Source organism: Saccopteryx leptura, chromosome 12 (genome assembly GCF_036850995.1).
Source record: "Saccopteryx leptura isolate mSacLep1 chromosome 12, mSacLep1_pri_phased_curated, whole genome shotgun sequence".
Taxonomy (NCBI): domain Eukaryota; kingdom Metazoa; phylum Chordata; class Mammalia; order Chiroptera; family Emballonuridae; genus Saccopteryx; species Saccopteryx leptura.
In genome coordinates this window covers 17,772,159-17,792,671 of record NC_089514.1, presented here as the reverse complement: position 1 = coordinate 17,792,671, position 20,513 = coordinate 17,772,159, and the positions used below count along the sequence as shown (strand labels likewise).

Below are 20,513 nucleotides of genomic sequence, written 5' to 3'. Positions count from 1 at the left end.
TTAGGCCCTTATCTGAGCTGTCGTTTGAAAAAATCATTTCCCATTTAGTTGGCTTTCTGTTTATTTTGTTATCAGTTTCTCTTGCTGAGCAAAAACTTCTTAGTCTGATGTAGTCCCATTCATTAATTTTTGCCTTCACTTCTCTTGCCATTGGAGTCAAATTCATAAAATGCTCTTTAAAACCCAGGTCCCTGAGTTGAGTACCTATGTCTTCTTCTATGTACTTAATTGTTTCAGGTCTTATGTTTAGATCTTTGATCCATTTTGAGTTAATTTTTGTACAGGGGGAGAGACTGTAGTCCAGTTTCATTCTTTTGCATGTGGCTTTCCAGTTTTCCCAGCACCATTTATTGAAGAGGCTTTCTTTTCTCCATTGTGTGTTGTTGGCCCCTTTATCAAAAATTATTTGACTATATATATGTGGTTTTATTTCTGGACTTTCTATTCTGTTCCATTGGTCTGAGTGTCTATTTTTCTGCCAATACCATGCTGTTTTGATTGTCGTGGCCCTATAATAGAGTTTGAAGTCAGGTATTGAAATGCCCCCAGCTTCATTCTCTTTCTTTAGGATTGCTTTGGCTATTCGGGGTTTTTTATAGTTCCATATAAATCTGATGATTTTTTGCTCTATTTCTTTAAAAAATGTCATTGGAAGTTTGATGGGAATTGCATTAAATTTGTATATTGCTTTGGGTAATATAGCCATCTTGATTATATTTATTCTTCCTAGCCAAGAACAAGGTATATTCTTCCATCTCATTATATCTTTTTCGATTTCCCTTAACAATGGTTTATAGTTTTCATTATATAAGTCCTTTACATTCTTTGTTATGTTTATTCCTAAGTATTTTATTTTTTTTGTTGCAATCGTGAAGGGGATTGTTCTTTTGAGTTCCTTCTCAGTTGTTTCATTGTTGGCATATAGAAAGGCTATTGACTTCTGTATGTTAATTTTGTATCCTGCGACCTTACTGTATTGGCTTATTGTTTCTAGTAGTCTTTTTGTGGATTCTTTGGGGTTTTCGATGTATAGTATCATATCATCTGCAAAAAGTGATACCTTTACTTCTTCTTTTCCGATATGGATGCCTTTTATTTCTTTGTCTTGTCTGATTGCTCTGGCTAGAACCTCTAGTACCACATTAAATAAGAGTGGAGAGAGTGGACAACCCTGTCTTGTTCCTGATTTAAGGGGGAAAGCCTTCAGTTTAGTGCCATTTAATATGATGTTAGCTGATGGTTTATCATATATGGCCTTTATCATGTTGAGATATTTTCCTTCTATACCCATTTTGTTGAGAGTCTTAAACATAAAATTATGTTGTATTTTATCGAAAGCCTTTTCTGCGTCTATTGATAAGATCATGTGGTTTTTGTTCTTTGTTTTGTTGATATGGTGTATTACATTAACCGTTTTACGTATGTTGAACCATCCTTGAGATTCTGGGATGAATCCCACTTGATCATGATGTATTATTTTTTTAATATGTTGTTGTATTCGATTTGCTAGTATTTTGTTTAGTATTTTAGCATCTGTATTCATTAGAGATATTGGTCTGTAGTTTTCTTTTTTTGTGCCATCCTTGCCTGGTTTTGGTATGAGGGTTATGTTGGCTTCGTAAAATGTGTTTGGAAGTATTGCTTCTTCTTCAATTTTTTGGAAGACTTTGAGTAGAATAGGAACCAAGTCTTCTTTGAATGTTTGATAAAATTCGCTGGTATAGCCGTCAGGGCCTGGACTTTTATTTTTGGGGAGGTTTTTAATGGTTTTTTCTATTTCTTCTCTACTGATAGGTCTGTTTAGGCTTTCTGCTTCTTCTTGACTCAGTCTAGGAAGGTTGTATTTTTCTAGGAATTTATCCATTTCTTCTAGGTTGTTGAATTTAGTGGCATAAAGTTTTTCATAGTATTCTACAATAATTCTTTGTATATCTACGGTGTCCATGGTGATTTCTCCTCTTTCATTTTGGATTTTGTTTATATAAGTTCTTTCTCTTTTTTCCTTGGTAAGTCTTGCCAAGGGTTTGTCAATTTTGTTGATCTTTTCAAGGAACCAGCTCCTTGTTCTATAGTTTTTCTGTTCTCTAATTCATTTATTTCTGCTCTGATTTTTATTATCTCCTTTCTTCGGCTGGTTTTGGGTTGTCTTTGTTCTTCTTTTTCTAGTTCCTTAAGGTGGGAAGTTAAGTGGTTCACTTGGGCTCTCTCTTGTTTGTTCATATATGCCTGAAGTGATATGAACTTCCCTCTTATCACTGCTTTTGCTGCATCCCATAGATTCTGATATGTCGTATTGTCATTTTCATTAGTCTGTATATATCTTTTGATCTCTGCACTTATTTCTTCTTTGACCCATTCATTTTTTAAAAGTATGTTGTTTAGTTTTCACATTTTTGTGGGATTTTTTTCCTCTTTTTTGCAGTTGAATTCTAGTTTCAAGGCTTTATGATCAGAAAATATGCTTGGTACAACTTCAGTTTTTCTGAATTTGCTGATGTTGTTTTTGTGGCCCAACATATGGTCAATTCTTGAGAATGATCCATGTACACTGGAGAAAAATGTATACTCAGTCACTTTGGGATGAAATGTCCTGTAGATGTCTATCATATCCAGGTGCTCTAGTGTTTTGTTTAAGGCCACTATGTCTTTGTTGATTCTCTGTTTGGATGACCGATCTAGAGCCATCAGCGGTGTATTGAGGTCTCCAAGTATGATTGTGTTTTTGTCAGTTTTTGTTTTAAGATCAATAAGTAGTTGTCTTATATATTTTGGTGCTCCTTGGTTTGGTGCATATATATTAAGAATTGTTATGTCTTCTTGATTCAGTGTCCCCTTAGCCATTATGAAATGGCCATTTTTGTCTCTGAGTACTTTTCCTGTCTTGTAGTCAGCATTATCCGATATGAGTATTGCTACACCTGTTTTTTTTTGGATGTTATTTGCTTGGAGTATTGTTTTCCAGCCTTTCACTTTGAATTTGTTTTTATCCTTGTTACTTAGATGAGTTTCCTGTAGGCAGCATACAGTTGGATTTTCTTTTTTAATCCATTCTGCTACTCTGTGCCTTTTTATTGGTGAGTTTAATCCGTTTACATTTAGTGTAATTATTGATACTTGTGGGTTCCCTATTGCCATTTTATATCTTGCTTTCTGTTAGTTTTAGTTTTGTGTCTTGTTTGATCCTTCTCTTTTGTTTTTCTATCTTTTGTTTTTATTTGGTTGTATTCCATACATCTTTCCACTGTTGCTATCTTTTTTATCTCATGTGCTTCTGTGGTGGTTTTTTCAATGGAGGTTACCTTTGAATAATGAAAAGGGTCCCTACCCTGTTCATTGTAGTGAACTATTTTGTGAGTACTTTTGCACTCCATCGTCCTTTGCTACTGTTAATCTCCATCTTCTCCCCCTCTTTCTTTTTGTTGTTGTCACAGTTTAAATTTGGTTTTATTGTGTTCTTCTTGGAGCTTTTACTTGTGGCTCTGTTTTTTTTTTTTGTTCTTTGTATCTGATTGGAGAACCCCCTTTAGTAATTCCTGGAGTGGGGGTTTTCTGATGATAAATTCCCTCATCTTTTCTGTATCTGTGAATGTTTTTAATTCTCCTTCATATTTGAAGGATAGCTTTGATGGGTATAGTATTCGTGGCTGAAAGTTCCTCTCTTTCAGGACTTTAAATATTGGGGTCCATTCTCTTCTAGCTTGTAGAGTTTCTGCTGAGAAATCTGATGATAATCTAATGGGCCTTCCTTTATATGTTGTATTCTTCTTTTCCCTGGCTGCCTTGAGAATTTTTTCTTTGCTGTTGGTTTGTGTCAATTTCATTATGATATGCCTTGGAGTAGGTTTGTTGGGATTAAGAAAACTTGGAGTTCTGTTTGCTTCTTGAACTTGAGGCTTTAGTTCTTTCCACAGGCTTGGGAAGTTCTCATCTATTATTTGTTTGAGTATGTTCTCCATTCCATTTTCTCTCTCTTCTCCCTCTGATATACCTATTATTCTTATGTTATTCTTTTTGATGGAGTCAGATAATTCTTGTAGGGCTATCTCATTTTTTTTAATTTTTGAGTCTCTTTCTTCTTCTCTCTGTTGTGCCTCAAGTTGCTTGTCTTCTATTTCACTAATCCTCTCTTCTATCTGACCTGTTCTATTAGCTAAGCTTGTTACTTCGTTTTTCAGCTCGTGAATTGAGTTTTTCATCTCTGTTTGATTTGTTTTTATAGTTTCAATTTCCTTGGACATATATTCTTTGTGTTCATTGAGTTGTTTTCTGAGCTCCCTAAATTGCCTTTCTGTGTTTTCTTGTATATCTCGGAGGATTTTTAGGATTTCTATCTTGAATTCTCTGTCATTTAGCTCCAAGGTTTCCAATATATTAAATTTTTTCTCCATAGATTTTTCCTCATCTAGCTGTGTTACCTCTCTTTCTTTTGTATCCATGATATTCGATTTTCTCTTCCTTAATGGCATCTGAGGGTGGTTTTGTTGATAGTATTAATGAGATTTAATAAAGAATAAAAAGTTTAAAAAAATAATAAAAAAAAATCGAAAAAAGTTGTTTTTTTAAAAAAAATTAATAATGAAATAAAGAAAAATAAAATAAAATAAAAATTAAAAAAAAAAAAAAAGGAAATTATTCCCCCCCTCCTTTTTTCCTCTCCTCTCCTCTCCCCTCTTTCTTGATAAAATCTTGTGGTGGACTGTGAATTATAACAAACAATGCCTGTGATGGAGGGTCAGGCCTTTTTTTATCCCCCTCTTAAAAGCCTAGGGAGGGGAAGCACAGTTATATACAGTGGCTGATTGGGAAAACTGATATTCTTGGGAAATCCATGGGGATTAGCAGCTATTGCTCTGAGAGGGGATTGCGCTAATACCGCTCACTAACTGGTGTGATCCTCAGAGCAGCAGACGCAAACAGCCTGTCATGGGAAGTCCTGTAAACTAAGAATAGTTGGCTGTTGTTGTTTATCTTTGATTTCTTTTTTTTCTTTTTAAGATTATTTTTATTCATTGCTTGGAAAACAGAGAGAGAGAGAGAGAGAGAGAGAGAGAGAGAGAAGGGAGGAGCAGGAAGCACCAACTCCCACATGTGCCCTGACTAGGCAAGCCTGGGGTTTTGAACCGGCGACCTCAGTGTTCCAGGGCCACACTTTATCCACTGCGCCACCACAGGCCAGGCTTAATTTTTTTTTTTTTGTAAATTATAGCCGACATACAATGTTATGTTAGTTTCAGGTGTACAACATAGTGATTAGACCTTTATATAATTTACAAAGAGCTAACAGTGGTTTTTTTTTCTTTTTTATTTCTTTTTTTTTGTGTTTTTTTTACAGAGACAGAGAGTCAGAGAGAGGCATAAATAGGGACAGACAGACAGGAACAGAGAGGTGAGAAGCATCAATCATTAGTTTTTTGTTGTGACTCCTTAGTTGTTCATTGATTGCTTTCTCATATGTGCCTTGACCGTGGGGCTACAGCTGACCTAGTAACCTCTTGCTCGAGCCAGCAATCTTGGGTCCAAGCTGGAGAGCTTTTGCTCAAACCAGATGAGCCCGCACTCAAGCTGGCAACCTCGGGGTCTCGAACCTGGGTCCTCCGCATCCCAGCCTGATGCTCTATCCCAGGGGTCGGGAAACTTTTTGGCTGAGAGAGCCATGAACGCCACATATTTTAAAATGTAATTCTGTGAGAGCCATACAACAACCTGTGTACGTTATGCATTATCCAATAAAAATTTGGTGTTGTCTGGAGGACAGCTGTGATTGGCTCTAGCCACCCGCAACCATGAACATGAGCGATAGGAAATGTATTGTAATATATGAGAATATTTTATATTTTTAATGTTATTTTTTTTTATTAAAGATTTGTCTGCGAGCCAGATGCAGCCATCAAAAGAGCCACATCTGGCTCACGAGCCATAGGTTCCCAACCCCTGCTCTATCCACTGCTTCACCGCCTGGTCAGGCCTAACAATGGTTTTAAGGGTTGTAAATAACAAGGAAGAAAATAAGAAAATATGGCAGAGATGTGTGTGGCCCACAAAGCCTAAAATATATACTCTCTGGCCCTTTGTAGAAACTGTTGTCCAATCCCTGTTCAAGAGCAATTTCTCCCTGAGGCCTGAACACCAAAGACTTTCCAAGATATTAGTTATACTGCTGGGGGCTTGTTTTGGTACACACACACACACACACACACACACACACACACACACCTTCCATACAAATCTCAAAATTAGTTTATGCACTGCAGTTCCTAATCCTGACACAATGAGCTGTCCCATTAGACAATAATAATGAAAATTCTAGACTTGATTTATAGTGCTTTTCATGTAAATTTAAATTTTTAAGGTGTAAAAATATTTCAATTCTCTTTTCATCTGGGAACATGGATTAGTGGTTTAATGCAGGAAGTTTATGAAATGTGAGCTCAAACCCAGTGAAAATTTATAAGCAAATGAGGGGAAATTCAACCTGAAATCATGGATGATTGTGACAGACCTAGCATTTCTCTGAGACAGGTGCCAGGGGAGGAATGAATTCAAACTCAAATAGAGCAGTAATCAGAAAATCCCAAGACATACATACTCAGGAGTTGATTTAGAGCAGGGGTCCCCAAACTTTTTACACAGGGGACCAGTTCACTGTCCCTCAGACCGTTGGAGGGCCGGACTATAAAAAAAACTATGAACAAATCCCTATGCACACTGCACATATCTTATTTTAAAGTAAAAAAACAAAACTGGAACAAATACAATATTTAAAATAAAGAACAAGTAAATTTAAATCAACAAACTGACCAGTATTTCAATGGGAACTATGGGCCTGCTTTTGGCTAATAAGATGGTCAATGTCCGGTTCCATATTTGTCACTGCTAGCCGTAACAAGTGATATGACGCGCTTCTGGAGCCGTGATGCATGCGTCCCGCGTCACTGGAAGTAGTACTGTACGTGAGCGATGCCGCCACATACAGGACTCCAGGAGCACAGGATGCGGATGACCACTAATGAAAGAGGTGCCCCTTCCGGAAGTGCGGCGGGGACGGATAAATGGCCTCAGGGGGCCGCATGCGGCCCGCGGCGGGCCGTAGTTTGGGGACCCCTGATTTAGAGCATGGGTTTTATTGTGGAGATGTAAATGAGTATAAACCTTGTTGTTTCTTGTGTGTGAGAGCCCCAGGCTGTAATTACATGAAACCTTCACTCTTGAAATTTCCTTTAAAAGCCAGTTGAACAAATCTTGACATTCAGGTCAACAGTAATACAGTAAAGAGTGCCAGCATTAGAAGATTTTTTTCAAAGCTTCCTGGTGAGATCAATTTTGGAAACCCTTGGAAAGGGAAACTCAAGGAATGGGAGTTTTGATGATGTTTCCAATGTAGATATGGTTGAAGATGTCTTCAGTCAAATGGAAGGTTAACTAAAAAAAAAAAGTGTTCTTATCAAATAAGACCATCCTGTGCGGCAGCTCTATATGCTCAAAAGCGAAGAATGAACTTCTGAGAAACTACAGTTAGCATGGTTAATTTCCTTACAGATTGTTCCTTTTTTCTTTATGGTAACAAGGTTACTGAGGTATAATTCATATACGTACAAGTTAGTCATTCAAAGAGAAAAATTCAGTGGTTTTTAGTATAATCACAGCGTTGGGCAACCATTACCACAAACAATTTTAGGATTGTAACTGGTAAGCAACCAAACCTCCTTTCTGTCTCTGTTGATTTGCCTCGTCTGGGTATTTCCTATAAATAGAATGATATAATATGTGGTCTTCCGTGATTGGCTTCTTTCACTTGGCATAATGCTTTCAGAGTTTGTCTATGTTGTAGCATGTATCAATATGTTCTTTTTTATGGCCGAAATAATATTCCATTGTTTTGATATACTACAGTTTATTTATCCATGAGTTCACAGACATTTGGGTTGTTTCTAACTTTTAGCTATTATGAATAATGCTGCTATGAGCATTTTCATACAGATTCATATGTGGGCATATGTCTTCCATTCTTTTGGGTCTTTACTTAGAAGTAGAATTGCTGGGTTAAATGATAACTTCATGTTTAAGATTCTGAGAAACTGCCAATATTGTTTTCCAAAGTGGCTGCGCCATTTTACATTCCCACCTGCTGTTTATGAGTGTTCCGATTTCATTCCATTCTCTCCAACACATGTTATTGTCTGCGGTCTCTTACCATCAACACCTAGTAGGTATGCTGTGGTACCTCACTGTGTCTTTGACTTGCATTTTTTTGATGATTAATGATGTTGATCATCTTTTCAGTTGCTTATTGGTCATTTGTGTATCTTCTTTGGCGACATGTCTATTCATGTTTTGCCCATTTTTTAATTGGGCAGACCTTTGAGCTGTCCCGCTGTAGGCACTTTATATATATTTATCAACTAACTGAATATGTAAAAGAATGACAGTAGGACCCCGCCTCCCTCAGACCAGAGGGTGGGGGCAGGAAAGATTCGCCTCAACCTCTCTGTCCTCCTGTGCTGGGCTCTCCTCAGTTCTTCCAACCAGAACCCAGAGGGGAATGAAGGCCAGGTGATAAAGGCCTGAGAAGTTAAACTTCAGCATCTGAGAAAGAGAAACACTCAGGGAGAGGGCACATTCAGAGTTTTGCTTGTAATTCCAGCAACCGCTGCCACCTAGCCAAGCAATACAGACAGCCTGGTACTAGGCTGCAGGTGTCATGGCAACAGCAGTGAAAATGCAGCCAGGCATCAAGGGAGGTGGGGCCTAGAACTCCAGAAAACCCAGAGCAGGCTCTCTGCGCACCACTCCTCCCTGTGGATCTTGGTTGGATTATTCTCCCTTGAGAAACCAGGAATGTCTTTTTGTACTGTGTGGTTCACCAGGACAGAGTGACTTCAACACAAGCTTTTAGGTTCCAGTTCCGAATCTCCCTGCTCTCTGCCCCGAACCCAAATCCCAGGAAAGGGTGTTCTGATTGGAATGGTGTGGATGAAGTGCCCGCTCCTGGTGCCTGTGGCCAGGGAACAGGGACACAGAACAGAAGCCTGGTTGCCGAGAGCCCACCGTGGAGCGCGGAGGAACGCGAGCCGTGCATTCTACACAGGAGGCTTCTGAAACTTCGTTTTTGAGCCTCTGCCCAAACTATTGAAAAGTATATGTTCACATACCTGTACACAAATACATACAAACACGTACGTACTCATTTTGTCTTTAAAGAATAGCAACGTTTAATATGAGGTTAATCACAGAGAGTAGAATAGTAGAAGCTAACATCTGTTGTGTTAGGTCCTTTATACGCCTTATTGCAGGTAATTGCTACGTCAACACTGTGAGGTGAGGACTGCTACTACCGCCATTTTGCATATGTGGAAATTTAACTAAATAGAGGTTTAGTGGATAATCCCTATTCTTCTTTACTTCAGGGATCCTGAGAGTACCTGAAAAATCCTGACTCACCTGGTCTTGTGGCCGAGATCCATGATCAGAACACGGGATGGGAATGACACCTTGGTATCAGCTGTGGCTCAGGGGGGCTCCTGAGCTCATCATGTCCGTGTTATGTCCCCTGTAGGTATATCAGGATCGGAGATAAAGAATGTGAATTTAACAAGAACTTTCGCCTTCTCCTTCACACAAAGCTGGCAAATCCTCACTACAAGCCAGAATTGCAAGCTCAGACAACCCTCCTCAATTTCACGGTCACAGAAGACGGTCTGGAAGCTCAGCTGCTGGCCGAGGTGGTCAGTATTGAAAGGCCAGATCTGGAGAAACTTAAGGTAAAAAGATATGAAATCATCCACCAACACTCATTCAGTACCTGCTTTGCACAAGTTATAGTGCCAGACACATGAATGTTAATTAGATAGAACTCCTGCCCTCCAGGATCTTATAATCTAATTGAGAAAAATTAGACAGTTCCCACCTGCTGTTTGAGTGTTCTGTCTATGTGGACAGTTAACAGAAATTGAGGGGCACCTCTGATAAAGGAGATAGTTAGGTCTGTGTCCCAGGTAGTGACGGGCTGGCTGTCGGTCTAGTTTAATGCAGGTGGTTAGGACGAGCAAAGAGGCAGAACAGCCTGGGGAACAGAGGGACATGTCCCTGCTGCACATGCCTTCGTAGTTGGATGATCCCAGCCAACGTGGCCAGGGCAGAAGAATGACAAAGGAGTCATGGAGTGAGGTTGGGAAACGTACAGGGCTGGTTGTTGGTTATGACCAACATTTAAAGGAATATTTCCGGCTTTTAAAGTGCACTGATTAAGAAAAAACACTGAAAATCATGAAATTCAATGTTGACTTCAGAGAACAAGAAAACAACAGCCTAAGATGATTAACACAGGAAGAAGGCAGTGATAGAGTTAAGTAACTACAGTAGAGACTGAATAGCCTGAAAAGCCACAAGTATTTACTGCCTGCCCTTCAGGGAAAAAGCCTGCCTGCCACTCTTGGTGCCAACCAGTGGTTCTCAAACGGTGGTTCCCGGGACAGCAGCGTCCGCATCAGATGGGAAATTCTTTACATACAAATTCCCAGGCCACAGTCCAGAGCCTGCTAAGTGAGATTGTTTAACCAAGCATTGCAAGTTATTCTCACACACGCTCAGACTCAGTTTGAAACTTTTTCTTGTATGTACTTCTGCACTAGTCATCAAGCGGGACAAAGACAGCCCTGGGGTGGATGTGAGTGGGCACAGTGCCCTGGGGTCTCCTCACAGGTATGCTCACCTTAGTGGCATTGCAACATGCCAGGAGTGAGTGATCAACAGGCCAGGGTTCAAAGGCCACAGGCTTTGCTGCCTGGTACACTAACTGGACAGGGGCCATGTCTGTATCCAAGATACCATATGACTATGTAAGGAAATAGTCTGGCCCTGCCTAGTAGCTCACTTGGATAGAGCATCGTCCCGACATGCCAAGGTCACAGGTTTGATTCTGGTTAGGCACATACAAGAAGCACCAATGAATGCATAAATAAGTGGAACAACAAATTGATGTCTCTCTCTCTCCCTCTATTGTCATCTCTAAAATCAATCAATAAAAATTTTTAAAAAGGCTCTTTAAAAATAAATAGTCTTATCATGGTAACATATTCACACCTTTTCCCCCCCCTTTTTTCTAAAGATTTGACAGCGTAGTTAATTTGTTTTTACTTACGATAATGAAATTTGTTCAAACATATGAAAGTAGTCATAAATCCTCATATGTGATCATTAATATAGCTTCAATAATTAGTAGCATTTTGTTGCTCTCCCCCAACTTTTTGTCTGAAGCAGTTTTTAAAAATAAATAAGCTGTTTTATTTTGGAATCATTTTAAATTTATTTTTTATAAAAGTGGCAAAGATATTACAAAGTTCTTGCATACTTGAGCTTAGTTTCAGTTTCTCCTAATGTTCCCATCATTCTTTCTGTAATATAAAATTAATAATATTTGCTGTAGCTATTGATGTCAAGGTTTTAATTTCCTCTAATAGCCTTGATTTTGTCTCCCTGGTGTCTTTGAATTTCCCTAGAAGCTCCTTCTTAAACAGAGTCCATATTTTGCAGCTTTCTTGGTTATAATGCAGCGTTACTTACTGTACTGGAGTTTGTTGATGTGGTGGTAAGGCATTATCAATGGGAAGTATTTTATGATCTCATGATTAAATCTCAGGGTTTTCTAGTAGGGCTCGTCAATGGTTTTGACCTTCAGAAGTTTATTATTTCTTTGATCTCTTCTATGTGAGAAAGGAAGTCCAGAGGAGACTGAATTATCTAACCATCCTTCCTCCTAGATCAGATAAGCCTCCAGTAAAGTGATTTTCCTTGAGGGCAGGCTTTTATTAAGAGAACAGAAAGCTCTTTACATATTTTAAATGATTGTCTGGGTATATTTCAAAATCATTCCTTTTCCCCTTTCCCTACTGAAAGAAGGAGTAGATTTTTTTTTTTTCTGATCTTCACTGTGAGAACCCAGTCAACTCACGAAAGTGTGGAGGGCTCGCTGACGCTGAGTGCCCAGGAGTCCTTAACTCTCAAGCTTTGCCTCCGGCAATTAGTCAATTATTATTTCATGTACCCAATAAGCTGTGATTGTCTGTAATCACCTATCTCTCTGGTTTCCAGAGTGGCAGTTTGTTCTATGACCTCAGTTCTCATATGGATATGAGAAGAGTCATTGATTAGCTTTTCTGTGTGTGTGAGGATGGAAATGATGACTAACTCCTCAGATTCAAAGCTTAAACCAGAAGCTTCTCCCTGTAGAATTAATTCTTCCTGTAGGTTCATGATGTTCAATAATTATGAGAAATAGTCACACTCTGGACCTTGGAGTACAACCATGCCTTCTGAAATTTTTTTAAAGAATTACAAAATTTTTATTATTGGTATGTTTTTTTGGGGTTTTTTTTGTATTTTTCTGAAGCTGGAAACAGGGAGAGACAGTCAGACAGACTCCCGCATGCGCCCGACCAGGATCCACCTGGCACGCCCACCAGGGGCGATGCTCTGCCCACCAGGGGGCGATGCTCTGCCCCTCCGGGGCATCGCTCTGCCGCGACCAGAGCCACTCTAGCACCTGGGGCAGAGGCCAAGGAGCCATCCCCAGCGCCCGGGCCATCTTTCCTCCAATGGAGCCTTGGCTGCGGGAGGGGAAGAGAGAGACAGAGAGGAAGGAGGGGGGGGGTGGAGAAGCAAATGGGCGCTTCTCCTATGTGCCCTGGCCGGGAATCGAACCCGGGTCCCCCGCACGCCAGGCCGACACTCTATCGCTGAGCCAGCCGGCCAGGGCCTATTGGTATGTTTTAATATTAAGTGTGCTTTATTTTATTTGCTTCCATGAATTTGATGATCAAGAAAGCTCTACTTAAAAACCTGAATTTAACCACTACTTATTAAATTTTTTTTTTTTTTGGTTTGGATTAGTTGGCTTTGACAAAGCACCAAAATGACTTTAAGATCGAGCTGAAGTGTCTGGAAGACGACCTCCTTCTGCGCCTTTCAGCAGCAGAAGGGAGCTTTCTGGGCGACACCGAACTGGTCGAGAGACTGGAGACCACAAAGGCAACCGCCGCAGAGATAGAGCGTAAGGTAGGAAGAGGCAGCGGACACCAGGAGGGGTGGTTGCAGTGCCCTATTTGAAGAACACGCCGGGATGGAAACATTAGCAAATTTGGTAGTTACTCCAAGAGGGCTGGCTTATCGTAGAATTCAGGGCATCTGATAAACTGCTCTTAAAAAGGAACTGTGCCCTGGCTGGTTGGCTCAGCGGTAGAGCGTCGGCCCGGCATGTGGAAGTCTTGGGTTCGATTCCCAGCCAGGGCACACAGGAGAAGCACCTATCTGCTTCTCCACCCCTCCCCCTCTCCTTCCTCTCTGTCTCTCTCTTCCCCTCCCGCAGCCAAGGCTCCATTGGAGCAAAGTTGGCCCGGGTGCTGAGGATGGCTGCATGGCCTCTGCCTCAGGCACTAGAATGGCTCCAATTGCAGCTGAGCAACGGCCCAGATGGGCAGAGCATTGCCCCCTGGTGGGCGTGCCGGGTGGATCCTGGTCGGGCACATGTGGGAGTCTGTCTGACTGCCTCTCCGCTTCTAACTTGAGGTGGGGGGGACTGTGTGGGGTTCTGAGTGGACATAGCAATGTCTGAACTTGGGCTTCTCCTCATTCAGCAGAGATGCAGTCACTCAGATTAGACCGTCAGGCTATTCTTTGTTCTGTGTGACCAAATTTGAGGGAAACGAGGGCCGGCCCGCTGGCTCATATGGTCTGAAATCCTAAAACCCTTCAGTTTTAGCACCCAGCTCTGGCAAACCTGACAGCGAACAGTCTCACTACAGGGTTCCTAGTCTGTTGTACGTTTTAGAGAAATACTTAGAGCTGTAGTTTTGTTTACAGGCCGTCAGTGCTGGGAGACTGAGCAAGAAATGGTCTCCTACTGAACACAAATGCATTTTTCACACTGGGCGACTGACATTTCCTAAAAGCTGATAAGGTTTCTCATCGGGTCAACTTCCTGCTGAATGTCCAACATGTGTCCCGATACGCTTTATGCATGGTGTGCACTTGGGATTTCCACAAGGGACCATTAACCCTTAGAAATCCCATTCTTTCAAAGTAAGAGGAACCCTTATTTGCTTCCTGGAACATCCTCATTACTAAGAAATCTACTAATTACCCAGCGGAGGCTGTGTCGCCACACATCCAATATATTTGTCTTAATTTAAGCAAGGAAATGGAATCCCAGATTACTCTCTTTTTTACTTAAAAGGAATTCTAGTTGGCTCCTGAGATGGTAAAGATTAGAGCAATTAAGTAAATTAGGTCTTAGCTTTCAAATTAACTTCTAATGGTCCCTTAACGTGTCTCTTCCTATCTCCTTCTTTCTTAAGATTTTATTTATTGATTTTATTTTTTTTTTAGAGAGGGAAAGAAAGGGGTGGGGGGAGGAGCGGGAAGCATAAACTTGTAGTTCTTCTATGTGCCTTGACTGGGCAAGCTCGGGGTTTTGAACCAGCGACCTCAGCATTCCAGATCGACGCTCCATCCACTCTGTGTCGTCACAGGTCAGGCTCTTCCTATTTTCTTTCTTTTTTTTTTTTTTTTGTATTTTTCTGAAGCTGGAAACGGGGAGAGACAGTCAGACAGACTCCCGCATGCGCCCGACCGGGATCCACCCGGCACGCCCACCAGGGGCGATGCTCTGCCCACCAGGGGGCGATGCTCTGCCCCTCCGGGGCGTCGCTCTGCTGCGACCAGAGCCACTCTAGCGCCTGGGGCAGAGGCCAAGGAGCCATCCCCAGCGCCTGGGCCATCTTTGCTCCAATGGAGCCTTGGCTGCGGGAGGGGAAGAGAGAGACAGAGAGGAAGGAGGGGGGGGTGGAGAAGCAAATGGGCACTTCTCCTGTGTGCCCTGGCCCGGAATCGAACCCGGGTCCCCCGTACGCCAGGCCGACGCTCTACCGCTGAGCCAACCGGCCAGGACCTCTTCCTATTTTCTTAATAAATGACCATGTAGGGACTTCCCTCTCTGCTCTACAGTTTCTTTATCTCCTTTTATATACAAATATAGTGGATCATGATCATGTCTATTAAACAGTTTGGAAAAATACTGCATTGTATAAAGTTATATGAACAGCAGCAGCCCTATATAAAATAAATAGATAGCTGAGCCTTGAATAAAAACGAGTATGTTGGTTGATGGTGGTTTCTTTTAATTACTCTCTGAATGTACCCAGAGGTTAATACCTAAAGGTACACTCAATGGAAATATATGAGCATACGGATGATCTGGTGCAAAGTCAAAATTAGACAGTCATGAGAGTCTTTCTATAAGGGCTTTTTAGTAAGCATGGCTGTTGGATGTATTATTGACCTTGGCTTTTGTATACCTTGTTGACTAATAAAGTTACTGGCATTGAACTGACCCAGCAGACTTTTTAAGAGCTATCCCTGGGAGGCGAGACAGCTGGGTTATCAACCCCTGAAAGGGAGAGGGGAAGCAGAAAGGTGACATTTCTCAGAATAAATTCTGTAGCACCAAAAACAGGCAGATGTGTTTAATTTGTAATCATAAACCCACTAGAGTATAATATCCCTTCTCATTGGAAACTCTTCTGAAAAAAAAAATGTTTACAATTTTTATTATTTTAAATGTTGTAATATTCACAATAGATATAAAATTAAAATTGTTTTAAATATGAATTTAGTCATTTTGAGCAGCTCAAGCTCATAGATGCCATATGTTGTCTATTTTGATACTAATAATTTCTCACTTCAGATACGTACCTACCATCCCTTGAGTCAGTAAAGAGAATATGAATGCAGGGGGTCCTCGGGTTGGGACATCCTCAACATACAATGTTTCAAGTTTACAGCGCTCACTCCCATAAAAACTGAAAACAATTGAGACGGGAGGGTTTTGGCTGATGCCATTAGCGTCGTACTTTTTTTCCACACTCATTTTTTGGTCATTTTTTTCTGTTACTACAGTACAGTGTATACAGGACAGTATATTTATGTTCTTTTACAGTATATTTATGTTCCTTTTTCAGGGACTTAGTTGTGTTTGTATATACTAGATTATGATGTTACCACTGTGTCAGGATAGGATTTAGGCCAGGTAGTGTTTCGACTTACACCAAAATTCAGGTTACAGCACTGTCGTAGGAACGAGGACCCCCCTGTAGTTATGTTGTTTATTCCTACCGTAGGTGACGGAAGCTAAAGAAAATGAGAGGAAAATAAACGAAGCCCGGGAGTGTTACAGACCTGTGGCAGCGAGAGCATCTCTTCTGTATTTTGTTGTTAACGACCTCAGAAAAATCAACCCCGTCTATCAGTTCTCTTTGAAGGTAATGACAAAGAGGCTAAGAAAACTATTAAACAGCAGGAGTGCAGCTTGTTTCTGGGAAGTTTAGAATTTAGTTTTAAGCAGTGAGAGCACCCAGTAAGGAGCCATGAGGATCTAGCGAGGAAAAAAGAAAAAAAAAGCCAAGACATCCTCATTCTCTTACGTTCATTTATAATTTCAATAAGGCTTTGAGCTAGTTCAGTGCAGTATTCTAATACATTTGTTTTTGTTTGTAAACAGAGTCTCGGGGAGTTTATGGTATATAAAGAAGGGAATTTGCTGTAAGGTTCCTACACTTACTTTGGGTAAATGAAGGTCTTATAAAGAGATTTCCTACATTATTTTAGTATTGAGGGAGAGAGAATGAGAACAATTGTTTATTGAGCCACAAACATCTCAATATAGTATCTTATTTTATCCCTATGTAAAAAAAAAGAAAACTAACATTTTCAGATTTTTAAATTGCCCAGGATTGTACATTTCATAATGAAAGAGCCAGGATTTGAACCTGCGATTCCAAGGCCTGTGCTCTCCTGAGCACTAGTCTGCCTCTGGGTGGTGATATTCATTCATTCTGTCAGTTTTTAAACAAATAGTTTATTGAAATCAGTCATCATGCCAGATGTTGTGCTGGTCACACTGGGATATACGGTTTTTTGCAAAACAGATGTGAGTGGACAGAGAGGCATTAGGGCCGATTCCTGGAGGGTAAACAGGGTTTCGCCGTGTGGGATATTTGGAGAAAACGAGGAGGTGTGAGACATGAAAGAGTGTGGGAATTCAGATAGTGAGTGAATCTGTGTGGCTGGAGGGTCACGAGGCGGTGAGAAGGTGATGAGACAGGGTTCAGAGAGGGAGAAGGCCTAGATCAGTGGTTCTCAACCTTTCTAATGCCGTGACCCCGCAATACAGTTCCTCATGTTGCGGTGACCCCAAACCAAAAAATAATTTTGGTGGCTACTTCATAACTGTAATTTTGCTACAGTTATGATTCGGAATGTAAATACCTGATATGCATTATGTATTTTCTGATGGCTTTAGGCGACCCCGCTGGGGTCACGACCCACGGGTTGAGAACCGCTTGGCCTAGATGCTAGGTGGCCTCTTAGGCCCTCCTAGGGGGATTGTAGATTCTAGCCTGTGTGCAAAGAGAAGCCATTGAGAGAGGTTTCAAGCAGATGACTGGAATGACGAAAGACTCAGTGATAGGTCTGGAAGCTAGAAGAACCAGCTCTTGGAGGTGGATTGGATACGGGCACTAAAGAAGAGGAAGGGAGACCGGAATACCAGGCGGGCTCTCATACGGAACTGAAACAGTGTGGCTGCATTGTGGGACCGTCACAGAGTATAAGGAGAATAAGAAAACCAGATCAGCCCTGGCCAGTTGGCTCAGCGGTAGAGCATCGGCCTAGCATGCGGAGGACCCGGGTTCGATTCCTGGCCAGGGCACACAGGAGAAGCGCCCATTTGCTTCTCCACCCCTCCGCCGCGCTTTCCTCTCTGTCTCTCTCTTCCCCTCCCGCAGCCAAGGCTCCATTGGAGCAAAGATGGCCCGGGCGCTGGGGATGGCTCCTTGGCCTCTGCCTCAGGCGCTAGAGTGGCTCTGGTCGCAACATGGCGACGCCCAGGATGGGCAGAGCATCGCCCCTGGTGGGCGTGCCGGGTGGATCCCGGTCAGGCACATGCGGGAGTCTATCTGACTGTCTCTCCCTGTTTCCAGCTTCAGAAAAATGAGAAAAAATAAATAAATAAAATAAAATAAAAAAGAAAGAAAACCAGATCAGTAGCATCAGCCCAGTATCACCCAAATACCAGAACTCAGCTACGTCATTACGGGAAAAGAAAACTACAGAGCAGCTCCCTCCGTGCGCGCTGTTGCAGAACTGCTCCAGAGGAGCTTGGGGAGTTGAATCCAGCCACAAATAAGACACACACAATATATTAGGCCCAAGAGGAATTTGTGTCAGGAACGCATGGTGGTTAAACATTCAAAGGAACATAAGTTAATTCTTCATATTAGAATAAAGGACAAAACCTATATGAATGACCATTTCAGTGGATGCAGACAAAGAACTTGACAAATTTCAGCACCTGGTTGGAAAAAGAAAAAAACCAACTCTGAGCAAACGAGGAATAGATGGTAACTTCTCAGTATGTCAGGGGCGGCTACAAAAATCTACAGCTAATATGAGTATAAACTCAGTGTTGAAAAATTGAATGCTTTCCCCTAAGATCAGAACAAGACGAGACAAGGATGTCTTCTCTCAGCGCTTCTATTCAACACTGCACTGGAGGTTACAGCCAGCGCCATGGTACAATAAAAGGCACCAAGATTTAAAAAGAAGAAAAACAGCTATTTTTTCCCCACAGAGAACCTGATTGTGTATGTAGAAAATCATAAGAAATCTACAAAAAAAAGCTGCTAGGACTAAGAAGTGAGATTTTAGCACTATTGTAGGGTATAAAGTCAACATAGAAAAATTCATTGTATTTACCTACACGAGGAACAAGGAAAATAATACTATTTATAATAGCTTTCACACATTGAGGATAATTTTAACAAAACAAATAGAAGATTTGCAGACTAGAAGTAAAACATTTCTGAGATTTAAATTTAAAAGGCCTTATGGAGAGAGAGACCACGAATTTGGTTCGGAACAATCAATATTATTAAGATGTCACATCTCTTTCAAATTGATGTATAGATTCAATTCAGTCTCTTATCAAAATCCCAGAATGCTTTTATTTTCTAAAGACATGGCTAAGGTGATTCTAAAATGTGTGCAGAAATGCAAAGGATTTAAAATAACTAAGCAATTCTGAAAAAGAACAACAAACATGGAGACAAAGTCCATGATTTCAAGGCTTATTATACACTTACACTAACTGGCCTACAGACACATACTCAGATTAACAGAACAGAGTAGAGAGTGCAGAAGTAGACCCACAAATGTGTGGTCAGCTGATTGTTTTTAGTGATGCCAAAGCACTTCAGTGAGGAAGGGATAAGTTTTATAACAAAGGTCTGAACTGTACACACAATTAACTCAAAATGAATAAACTAAGCTATAAAACTTCTAGGAAAAAAGTAAGAGAAAAATCTTTGGGCTTTGGGTTAAGATTTTTTAAAATACAATAGAAAGAAAATGATCAATGGAACCTTATAAATTTAAAATTTTATGGTCTTCTAAAGACATTATTAAGAAAATGAAAAGGCAAGCCGTGGACTACTAAAAGCCATCTCCAATAAATACATATAGCTAGCAGAATTTATATCAGACTATATAAAGAACATGTGCAGCTCAATAATAAGACAGATAACCCAATTAAAAAAATAGATGAAAAATTTGAACAGACACGTCTTATACCAAGACGTATGAATCGCCCATAAACACATTTTTAAAATGCTCAACAGTTATCAGAGAAATGCAAAGAGGATGGTGCTGTGTAGTTGTCCAGGGAAGAGTTATGGGTAGATTTTATGGAATGATGTTAATAATAATAGCAACGACAGCAAACATTTAATGAGCTCTTACCATGGGGCAAGAACTGTTCTTGGAGCTCATATAATCCTCATAAAAATCCTGTTCTGTGGTCTCTCCCTGTGGTCAACCTCAAACTGTGTGTAGCCCAGTGCGTCTGGGGCTGGCTCGACACCCAGGCACCAGTTTCCACCCTTAAACAGTCACTTTCAATTCCCCAGGCTTTCAACATGCTGTTCCACAGAGCCATCGAGCAGGCTGACAAGGTGGAGGACACGCAGGGGCGTATCTCGGTCCTCCTGGAGAGCGTCACCCACGCCACCTTCCTCTACACCAGCCGGGCACTGTTTGAGAAGGACAAGCTCACCTTCCTATCCCAGATGGCTTTTCAGGTGAGCAAGTCAGTCACTTGAACGCATCCCCAGAACCCAAGTCGCCCATCTCTGTTTACTGATGCTTTACTTCTGCTGCAGGGAAACATAGTCACCTTGTTTTGCAAGCCCTTGGTGACATGAGGAGAGTTTGAGTTTCCCAGAGGGACCTTGGGCACTTGACAACCTTCTAGTCAGTCACGGGGCATTGGTTTGGGTGGGTAGGCACGTAAGCCACACATCAGCTGTCGCCCCGAAGAACAGATGGATGAGACCTTCTCTCACCCTTTCAGGTTCTGTCAGAGCTTCCCAGGTACTACCAGGGGGGTTCTTCGAGATCAGAAGTATGAA

General features: G+C 41.2%; 1 protein-coding gene across 5 annotated transcripts in view; it reads left to right on the top strand.

Annotated features, from left to right (window-relative positions):
* The window catches only part of DNAH11 (dynein axonemal heavy chain 11), a 302,981-nt gene that overhangs the window by 249,131 nt on the left and 33,337 nt on the right, over positions 1-20,513 (top strand). For all 5 annotated transcript variants that reach the window (XM_066354493.1, XM_066354491.1, XM_066354490.1 and 2 more), the window contains exons 66-69: positions 9,554-9,758; positions 12,886-13,050; positions 16,170-16,310; positions 20,013-20,183. In XM_066354493.1, the coding sequence (XP_066210590.1) occupies positions 9,554-9,758; positions 12,886-13,050; positions 16,170-16,310; positions 20,013-20,183 (682 nt within the window). The remainder of the gene's footprint in view (positions 1-9,553; positions 9,759-12,885; positions 13,051-16,169; positions 16,311-20,012; positions 20,184-20,513) is intronic.